This window comes from Rhincodon typus, chromosome 18 (assembly GCF_021869965.1).
Source record: "Rhincodon typus isolate 14 chromosome 18, sRhiTyp1.1, whole genome shotgun sequence".
NCBI classification, from domain to species: domain Eukaryota; kingdom Metazoa; phylum Chordata; class Chondrichthyes; order Orectolobiformes; family Rhincodontidae; genus Rhincodon; species Rhincodon typus.
This window is the reverse complement of record NC_063349.1, coordinates 20,319,062-20,330,493: the sequence shown is the minus strand read 5'-3', so window position 1 is coordinate 20,330,493 and position 11,432 is coordinate 20,319,062. Positions and strand designations below refer to the sequence as shown.

Sequence of the window (11,432 nt, the reverse complement as noted above, 5' to 3'; positions counted from 1 at the left end):
CTTCTTCAGAAATTCAGCCATTTCTGAAGAAGGGTCTAGGCCCGAAACGTCAGCTTTCCTGCTCCTCTGATGCTGCTTGGCCTGCTGTGTTCATTCAGCTCTACACCTTGTTATATCAGTGATTATCATTGCTTTAATAACTACCAGAGTCAAAATATCGCTTCAGTTCACAGGAGCAAATGCACAAAAATTTCTAGTTTAATTTAGTCTGCGTTTTAAAGGAGGTTCAGCTCCACAATTCATCAGTAAGCATGAAGAAGTAAGCAAAACTACAAAATCACATTGAAGCCATCAGTGCAGTTCATTTGGCCTGTGCTGCCTAGTCTTTGTGGTTTTCATTACACCTGAAATCTATTCTTTTTGTGAAGCTGCTGTGAAATGCCCAGAAACTTCAAAGTATGTACTATCACTGTTGAAGTTCATAAATGTGATTACATAACATACATTCACAAACCATGGCAAGGTTCAGTCTTGAACTGATTGATTCCTCCAAAGTAATTGATCTGTTTCAATTTCACATCTCAAATCTCTTTATGGATTTCAGCATCGATTTTATTTTTCTTCCCTGTCTTAACAGCTGAGTTTTACCATGTTCCAAATTTTTAGTTGTAAGGACCACTTGGAGAGAGAACAGCAAAAGGAGAGTAGCACTTGGGAAAATATTGTACACATCTGCATACAGTGATATTATGAGATACCAAATGTCCAATTTTACACAACATTCTGCATTTCCTTATCATAAGCACTGTCAAAAAGGAATAAACAATCCAGAGTTTATACATGTTTTAAAATAACACACTCATTGTTCATTAAATAAAATGTATAAGTTTGAGTTAAATAGTTCACATGGAACTAGGAAAATATAACCACATTTTTTATGGAGCTTATTCTCAAATTCTAAGGCTCGGGACAACAGCACTACTAGGTTTAATGTCATCCTTGCCTTTTAAGAGATTGGAATACAGATTTCCTATTGAGTTAATATTTCCTAGTCATTAACATCCCTCTTTGCTCTGCCTAACTATTCTGCTACTGGAATTTCTTATGATAGTGAATTCTCCTGTGTATTAAAATGAAGACAAGAATCTTTAAGAGCAGGAAAAGAATAAGAAGAACCAAAAATTTCTAGTTTTGCATTGATCAACCCCATTTAACCAGCAATAACCCTTTCTTGCTTCATTTATATATCTGTCTAGTTGCATTTTGACTCATTTGAATCAGTTTCAATAGCTGTCAGACACAGCTAAGTGGTGGCACTCTCTCCTCTAAACCTTGTGCATTTAAGTTTCACGCCAAGAATTTCAAGAAAACACTCCAGGCTAACACTCCAGTGGAGTACTGAGGGACTGCTACATTGTCAGAGACACTTGTTTTTGACAGACATTTTAAAGGTATTGCCTGCTCTCTCGCATATAAAAGATCCTATGGCACTAGTCTAAGAAAGCAGGCAAGTTTTGTTGGCACGTGTCAACCGAAATCACAAAAACAGGTTCTCTGGCTATTTATTTCATTGCTGGTTTTGGACCCTTGCTGCATGTACGTTGACTCTTGTGTATCCTACAATATAACAATGACTTGCTTTTTATCATCCCTGGGCATTTATCATTTAAAATCTGACACTATTTTTAAAAAAAAGAGCGGGGTATCATCCCCATTGTCTTGGTCAATGTTTCACCATCAATCATTATTAAAAGGCATATTATCTGGTCATCAACACATTATTGTTTATGGGAGTATGTTGGCACAAATCTGTTGACTATTCCTTGCAAATTATCATATCGACTATAATTCAAAAGTACTTTTTTGGCTGTAAAATTCAATGAGATGTCCTATGATCATTAAAAGCATTATATAAATTCACAGCTGGGATTTTTTGTGGCACCGTGCAGCATTCCCTCTAATTTTATTTTTCATGTGAGCCTACAAGGTCAGTTCACAGCAGTGACTTCTGGAACCAGAAGCATGTGATCTGCATAGGTGCACTTATCATCATGGAACAGGAAATGCAACGCGCACACAGCTGTGCAACTTAAAGGGAACATTGATACTGGGCTAGAAGGAACTGGCTCAAGTCCCAGCCACTCCAGAGGTAGGGGATTACAATGTAAATTCAAGTCTTTCATTCCTGCTTTGCAGGTGAGAATGTTTTACATAGCTTTTCTTTATATTTTTTAAACTTACTTGTCCTTGAGACTGAAAGGTCAGTTTTGCTGCTTTCCATAGTATAATCCCAAAGAACTCAACTAAATCACTCAATCTTTCAAATATATTATTTTAGCATCATCATGTTCAAAAAAGGTACTCCTATAAGGACAAGATCATTTGTGCTCAGAAATTACCATGAAATATTAAGTATTTATTTCTGCAAACTGAAAACAAATTAAAGCACTCCCTCTAGAGGTCTTGAAGATAGCTCACTGCATCACTATCTTGTCAGGTTCATGCTATTTTACCGAAGGCAATAAATAAAGTAGTCAATGTGTTTCATGGTGATAAAATGGAATGATTGCCTTTATCTCAGAACTATCATTGGACTGATGAGGGTGTATACTTTGGCGGAATTTGGTTATGCTTCAGTCCGTGTTGCATTCGAGTTTCCTGTTGTGCAAGTGTTGATAATTCCTACAGTTTTACAGGTACAGTCACAATCAGTCAAAGCAACATCCGATTCCAGTACAGGGGTTGGCTACGCTCAGTCAGTTGGTTGAACCGAGCAGATTCTCAGGATCTGTGTTCTTGCAGTCCAAGGATTGAGTGATGCTTTCTCCACTCAGTCTGAGAATTACATTTTGCAGTAGGAACATCAGTCTGTGAGTGGACCAATCTTTCCTGCTATCTGACAAAGGGAAGGATTGGTTATGATAAAAGTGGTTTGAAGAACACTTAATGGTGAGGTATCCTGGTGAGTAAGTAGGAAGTGTGAGGGCAGGAAGGGTTAATAGTTTAGGAGTCTAAGGTAGATGTGTTGTTGAGTTGACATGATGTAGGCAATATTGAGACCATGAGCCTTGGTGAGAGGCATGTGCAGTAGCAGAGTTGGAGTGAGTGTGAGTTTGAAGTAACAGCGTCAATATTACGCTTACTCTTGGGAAGTGCAGAATATCATTGACCATCCACCTGTGCTACTGAGCATTCCGTTTCACCTGGGTTGCGACACTGACCCAGTTGAAATTTGGCTCCAGGTTGCCTTGGTTTGGAGGCATTATCTTATGTGGCAACCCACAGGTAAAAGGACAATCCTCCTCTGCCAGCTCATTCACCAAAACCTCTGAATTCTTGTCTGTGAAACAGGCAGAAGGCTTTCCTTTCCTCTGGATCTCATGTCCTTTGCGGTAAGCAACAAACTCCACAATGTCAGAGCCAGTTTCTAATTTTCAGCCCATGAAGTGGTGTGTTGTTGGGCTTTAAATACAATGCCCACATCAAGAGTGACAGGAGGTCCTGGCAGTGGCGAGTACTTCCCCCTCTCCAGCCGTGCAATTCCAGGAGAAGTGCACCCAAGAGCCTAGTTTCATGATTAATTAAGTGTCTGACCCGTTTACGTAACCACAAGACTTATTTAACTAATCCAGGTAGGTTTTTGTCCATGATAATTCCCAGGTGGGGGATTCAGTGATGATAATGCGATTGAATATTAAAGAGATACTCTCACTTATTGCCCCTGGTTATAGCCTCACACTTTGTGGTGCAAAAAAAAGCCTGAATATTATCCAGATCCTGTTGCATGCAGACAATTGCTGAATGGTGCTCAAGCCATCTACAGATGGGGATTATGCAATTGCAATCCTTCAATTTCTTTCTTCTGCAAGCTTTCTCCTGGTTCACTGATGTTGACTTACGTTATTACAGAAGGTGGCAAGCCACCCTTTCCCATGAGGTAATAATTTGCCTTTCTGAAATAATTTTTACATCAGGATAAAACAGCACGTGAATGTTTATGTGAACAAGGCACAAGGAGAATACACGTCTCATGACTGCACAGGAAAGACAGCTTTAATACACTCATTTATTGAATCATCAAGATTTCTCTCACCACCCCTTTTCCCAGAGTGTGGATTAATTCTTTTACTCTGAGACTCCTTGTATTTGAAATCATTCCAGAAAATGAGGCAATTAGTTTATTTGAACCTTAGGTTAATTATTTCATCTTTTCTTCCAGCTGTTGGCGTGCAGATTAATCTCCCATTAATGCGTCAGAAATTCTGGATGGCTACACGGCAGGTAAAGAATGAACTTTTAGCTGATAAGTGATTTCTCAGGTTATTTTCTATGAATTGTATTTTACTTAGTTTCCTTTTTACCCTTGAAGCTGTCCTAAAATCATTTTAATCTAAATCCATATAGTTGTCAGAGACAGGACATTTGTCATTTAATTTGTGGTTTAGGCACCACTTTGGTTGCCTATTTTTGCACCAAGTTCCTTCCAATTTTTGTTGGATTATGAGAAAATGTCTGAGATTTTCAGTTAATTTTTATTAACAATCAAAAATAAATTTATGGAAACAGCATGCTTGATGGGTGAATAGATTTTTCTCATTTTGTACTGTGCTATGCCAAGATCTTTATGGAACAATAAATCAACCACACAGTTAAACAACACTGCAAACAATCCTTAAAGTACTAGCCTTTATTGGGCTTTTGTTCCTAGTATTCACTGTATGCAGACCATGAAAACCCGCCAAACAAAGCAGAAAGGAAAAATATTTATTAAAAACTTTATCTACTTCTATGGAACCTATTCTTCTTAATAGACTTGCATACATTTGTTAGACAAATTATTTGAGGTGAAGTTATGTGACAGGGAGTGGGCTGTTCTATATATGACATAATGATCATGCGTACATAATCTATGTAATTATGGTGTTTATTTTAAAACATTTCACATTTCAATTGTGCATTTTCACGCCAAAAGCTTGAAACTATCCCATGATATATTAGTATATATTATTATATTACATACTGGCACTAATACTATGCTAATAGTACAAATTAATATGGAATTTCTGGTTTAAAATGTTAAAAATGTTTTGCTCATCATGCTTAATATATCTGTCTGATAGAGGACAATATAACCAAGTTGCCAATGACAAAAAGATTGATGGAACACTAACTAATGTAGGTGGAGTATAAAATTGCAAAGGGACATTGATGACTTAAGTGAGTAAGCAAGACTGCGGCAAAATATGTGTGAGATCACCCATTTTGATTCACACAAGAATCAGTCTGAATTTTTTTTAAATGGTGAACAGTGAGGAACAGTGAAGGTCCGAAAAGACTCAGGATTTCATGTAAACAAATCGCAACAATATGTTAATCAGGAATAAAAAAATACAAAAAAGGGCAATGAAATGTTAGTTTTTATTCTTTTAAGGCTCTCTAGAAAGAGGAAAATGTTTTGTTGCAACTATAGAAAGCTCTTTAGACCATTGTTGGAATTGTGTACAATTCTGGGCGCTAGAATGTAATCAAAGCTCATTCTGAGACAAGGTTACATAAACTAGTCTCACTTTCCTGGAATACTAAGATTGAGGAGTGTTTTAGTTGGAGCTTTTAGGATTTTGAAGATAATCGATGGAATGGATAAAGAAAACCATTTATGTCCTGTGGTGGAGTGCCTAGGATCAGGGAACATAACTTTAAAATTAGAGGCAGATCGTTTGAGTGAAGTTCAGCATTGTTTAACACAAAGTTTCACCCTATCTCCCACAAAAGAAAAATAGCTGCTAAATAACTAATTACTAAATTAAATACTAAATTACTCATTTTAAGTTTGAGATTGATAGTTTTATTTTAACAAGCAAGTCCATTAAGGAATATGGAGCCAAGGCGAGTGCACTGCAAGTTAAGATATTGCTCACTCATAATCTCACTGAATGGAGGAACTGTCTTGAGGGCAGACTAACCTAGTCCGATGAATTTCTTTGCTCGCAAAACTTAGCACAATGGGATGTAATTACTTATTTTAAGAAGCATTAACTGTATTTTAAACAGGGTAAATAAGGAATAATTTAAAATGAATGTATTTAATGTTCGTTCATTTGTATTTCAAGCAAAACCTTTAATGTTTAAATCTCTGAAATTTACATAAATCACTCAAGTAACCCAATTAAATTCCTGTTTTGTGAGAATTTTTTCCATTAATTACAAGACTACCTTTCTAGAAGGAAAGCTATTTTGTTAAAGAAAGGTAATAGAGGTCTTCAAGGCATGCAGCACATTAGCTTTTGAAAAGCAGTTGTTTCCATGGGAACAGGTCCTTGTAATTTGATACCATTTTGTGCATGAGTTAATAAGGTGATCCTGTGATGTGCAGTAACGACTACAGCACTGCGGAGTGGGAGTTTCTCTCCTCAGACATAAAAGCAAAAACCATGACTGAAATATACACGGCATCGACAACTTCCTTGGACCACATTCAGTCTTATCACCTATGTTATTTAAATTACAGAACCAATTCAAAGAAATGTAGCAATATCCAAATTCACATCATCGTCTCCAGATCTTATAAGACGAGAAAAGAAATATGCATAATCAAAATAATCTCTTTTCAATGGCTGATATAACAAGGTGTAGAGCTGGATGAACGCAGCAGGCCAAGCAGCATCAGAGGAGCAGGAAGGCTGACGTTTCGGTCTGAAAGGTCAGCCTTCCTACTGCTCTGATGCTGCTTGGTCTGCTGTGTTCATCCAGCTCTACACCTTGTTATCTCAGCTTCTCCAGCATCTGCAGTTCCTACTATCTCTTTTCAATGGCTGTTGTCTCAGTAATCCTTTTTCACATCATAATGCTATACACGCACAAGCCTAGAAAATTGTGTGAGCCCATCCTTGGGATCCTGGAGCCTGAGTTAGTCCCATTATTCAGACTTCATTATAATGAAATCTATGAGATGCCACAGCCATCAGTGCAGCCTGGATTCAAGTGTTAGCATGCTGTGGAGGTCACAGTTGAAGAACTATTCCCTAGTTACTCCTGTGTTGCAGTAAAAACTCTCTCACTCTGAATGCTAGAAGTCAGCAAACTACCAGACACACAAAAGGTAATGGGATTCTGTCTCCACCTGAATGCTGAAAGTTAGTCACAGTTAAGAGGAATCAAATCTACAAAATCTCAAACAATCTTAAAAACTTAAGGTCATAAAACCAACTGTTCAAGTACTAATATCAGTAACTCCATTGCAACAGCCATAATGTTCAACTAGCCAACTATTCAACTTTGTGAACAATTTGGAGACGGATCAGTATATTTGTTTTTATTAAACTTTTATCTTTTTGAACTCACCTCTTAATTCTAATCTGGGTCAATATGTGTTGTCTTACTAATAATTCTCAGGTTTAGAAATTAATAAATTCTCTCTTTGTTAACTAAAGGAAGCTTGGTTTAAATGGCTTATTTTAAAATATAATTCAATTGGATCTGGGGAAGAAGGTATCCACAATTAACCTTTTTACCACTAATCAAGAGTAAGGTGAATAAAGGTAGGGAGCCAGTTCATCCCTCCTCACCCGGGAGCTTAACAATTTGGGGAAATGTTGCAAATTGTGGAGACTCACTTGGGATCTGTGCATGAGTGCAATAAGCACAACCCACCACAGTGATGAATTATGGAGTTGTGGGCTGAATGGCCTAGGATTTTGAGCAAACAAGTGTTATAACTAGAACCCAAGCAAGGTTCCCAAAGTTATTACAGTTTGGGACGGGATATCCCAAATTTCCAAAGAACCACAAATGAACTGGCTACCCCTCTTTACTAAGTCACCCTCTCAATTATTTGCAAGAAGGTTAATTTTTAAAGAATCTGCTGCCTAATGGATATATTTCTTCCAGACCCAAGGAATTTGTTCTGAAAGGAGTAAGTTTAACTAGGCTTAGTTGAGTTAACAAAAGACTGAATTTATTTAAAGGTAAGAAGAAATAATAGTGCAAAACCTATAAACACAAATGAGAAAGAAGTGAGTCCAAAAGTAATGACAAAAGTTACAAGATGCATGGATCAGTCTCTTTGAGTGGTATGTGAAGAGTAGATAGTGAAACATTGATAATTTGAGAATCTTGCCTTTGCAGATTAGTTGAGATTCTGTTGTCCTGTTTCCTTTGACTGGCTTACTGGCTAACTGACTTCTAGCACTCAGCTAGGGAGAATACTTACCTGCAACACAGGAGTAACTAGTGGGTGGTTCTTTAACTGTGACCTTCAAAACTCAGTAGCTGTCAAACCCAGGTTTGTACACATAAATACCTCAGCCTACTAGCACACATGAGCATCTTAGACCACTAGAACACACAAACCAGGATTGAATTAGCTTTTAACCTCTATTCTTTTGTATTCTTAAAAGGAGAAGACATGAAACATGTCTTCCATCCAAAATTTTATCTCTTCTCCCATCATGTTCACAGATGTGGGTAACTCCAAAGAGTTGACAATTCAGTTTGTAGCATATTTCCCTTTTTAAGACCACCCTTTTTAATCTTCATTGACAGTTCATCAAGTGTGATATTCCAGAGCTTCTCTCTCAGACAGCCACTGGATTTACATCTGCAAGCAATATTTCAAAAGAAAATTCAATACATCCATTGATGATTCCTGGTCATGTCATTAAGATCTAACATCCAGGTCCTCGTTATAGTAGCTATATTAATGTCTAACATATAAATGTAACCTGTAACTAGTTGATAACATGCAATAACCTATTTGTTCAATATAAGAGACTCTTTTCGTTAGACCATCGATTCTTTTTTCTCTATTGCATTAGATCAAGAAAGGCCTGTAGACCGTACACTTAAAGCAAATGCTGGCAGCAAATCTACCAGTTGGTGAGCTGTAGAGACAGTTTACTTGTGTATACAACATGGTAATCAACAGAGATAGTAGGAACTGCAGATACTGGAGAATCTGAGATAACAAGGTGTAGAGCTGGATGAACACAGCAGGCCAAGCAGCATCAGAGGAGCAGGAAGGCTGACATTTCGGGCCTAGACCCTTCATCAGAAAAGGGGGAGGGGAAGGGGGTTCTGAAATAAATAGGGAGAGAGGGGGAGGCGGATAGAAGATGGATAGAGGAGAAAATAGGTGGAGAGGAAACAGACAGGTCAAAGAGGCAGGGATGGAGCCAGTACAGGTGAGTGTAGGTGGGGAGGTAGGGAGGATGGACAGGTCAAGGGGGCGGAATGAGGTTAGTAGGTAGGAAATGGGGGTGTGGCTTGAGGTGGGAGGAGGGGATAGGTGGGAGGAAGAACAGGTTAGGGAGGCGGGGACGAGCTGGGCTGGTTTTGGGATGCGGTAGGGAGAGGGGAGATTTTGAAGCTTGTGAAATCCACATTGATACCTTTGGGCTGCAGGGTTCCCAAGCGGAATATGAGTTGTTGTTCCTGCAACCTTCGGGTGGCATCGTTGTGGCACTGCAGAAGGCCCAGGATGGACATGTCATCTGAGGAATCGGAGGGGGAGTTGAAATGGTTCGCGACTGGGAGGTGCAGTTGTTTATTGCAAACCGAGCGTAGGAGTTCTGCAAAGCGGTCCCCAAGCCTCCGCCTGGTTTCCCCGATGTAGAGGAGGCCACAACAGGTACAGCGGATGCAGTATACTACATTAGCAGATGTGCAGGTGAACATCTGCTTGATGTGGAAAGTCTTCTTGGGGCCTGGGATGGGGGTGAGGGGGGAGGTGTAGCACTTCCTGCGGTTGCAGGGAAAAGTGCCGGGTGTGGTAGGGCTGGAGGGGAGTGTGGAGCAGACACGGGAGTCATGGAGAGAGTGGTCCCTCCGGAAAGCAGATAAGGGTGGGGAGGGAAAAATGTCTTTGGTGGTGGGGTCGGATTGCAGATGGCGGAAGTGTCGGAGGATGATGCGTTGGATCCGGAGGTTGGTGGGGTGGGATAATGCGTTGGATCTGGAGGTTGGTGGGGTGGGATGATGCATTGGATTTCACAAGCTTCAAAATCTCCCCTCCCCCTACCGCATCCCAAAACCAGCCCAGCTCGTCCCCGCCTCCCTAACCTGTTCTTCCTCCCACCTATCCCCTCCTCCCACCTCAAGCCGCACCCCTATTTCCTACCTAATAACCTCATCCCGCCCCCTTGACCTGTCCGTCCTCCCTGGACTGACCTATCCCCTCCCCAACTCCCCACCTACACTCACTTGTACTGGCTCCATCCCCGCCTCTTTGACCTGTCTGTTTCCTCTCCACCTATCTTCTCCTCTATCCATCTTCTATCCACCTCCCCCTCTCTCCCTATTTATTTCAGAACCCCCTTCCCCTCCCCCTTTTCTGATGAAGGGTCTAGGCCCGAAACATCAGCCTTCCTGCTGCTATGATGCTGCTTGGCCTGCTGTGTTCATCCAGCTCTACACCTTGTTATCTATGGTAATCAACAGAGTGGGTTTCATTTAGTTGCCTCATTCAACAGATGTTAATACATTTTGGATGATAAAATCTATTGAAGTCTGAGGTTGTAGACTTGCTCACCGAGCCAGTATGTTTGATTTTAGACGTTTCATCATCCTGCTAGGTAACATCCTCAGTGTGCCTCCAGTGAAGCCTTAATGTTGTGTCCCACTTGTTATTTATATGTTGATGGTTGTCATCAACAAACACATTGAACTGGTCCCAATATACAAACCACTGAAAAACAGAACCAGAAGTAATGCCAACCACCCCAGCAAACCGAGGCACGTAAATAACAAACGGGACTTCACCAACACTTCACCAGAGGCACACTGACGATGTTATCTAGCAGGATGACGAAACATCTGCAATCAAACACACCAGCTCAGCGAGCGAGCCTACAACTTCATCCACAACCTGAGCTACAAATCTTCTCAAAAACTCTATTGAGGTCTGCTGGGATACCTTGGTTTGTGTTAAGTTTTTTTGATCTTCAGTGATTTGTAATGTTTGCATAATTGGGTATGATCGTGTATGCTAATATAATAGAATATGCATAGTTATATTGAAGTGTACAAATATATTTGCCCTGATGCTTACAACTGACTGAGCTAATGTTTCTTCTTTCTTGCTGCCTTGCACTATTCCCTTTACAGTCTAATGATACAGATGTAAGTAAACTGCTTTCTTGGAATAGAATGTATGAGAATCAGGCCTAACATTAGATACAGGTATTGTCCACATACCTACCTATGCTTTATCAAGGAGGTTAGGGAAGCATATATTATCCTGAATTGAAACTGTATTTTCATTCCTTCATTGTCACTGGGCTAAAAACTTACCCTGAATTCCCTCCGAACAACACTTTGGGATACCTACACCAGATAGACTGCATCGGTTCAAAGATGTGGCTGATCATCACCTTCACATTGTTAGGGATGGGCAATAAATATTGGTCTAACCAGTAATACTCAAATCCTGATAGAATTTAAAAATTTGCACTTCCTGTGTCCCTGCCCTGTACAGAAACTGCCTCTAGACTAAAATC

At 39.8% G+C, this 11,432-nt stretch overlaps 1 protein-coding gene across 1 annotated transcript in view; it reads left to right on the top strand.

Annotated features, from left to right (window-relative positions):
- LOC109930100 (voltage-dependent calcium channel subunit alpha-2/delta-4-like) overlaps positions 1 to 11,432 on the top strand; it is a 375,911-nt gene that overhangs the window by 272,539 nt on the left and 91,940 nt on the right. Inside the window, exons 25-26 of the mRNA XM_048607861.1 lie at positions 4,160 to 4,221; positions 11,041 to 11,055. Of these exons, the coding sequence (XP_048463818.1) occupies positions 4,160 to 4,221; positions 11,041 to 11,055 (77 nt within the window). The remainder of the gene's footprint in view (positions 1 to 4,159; positions 4,222 to 11,040; positions 11,056 to 11,432) is intronic.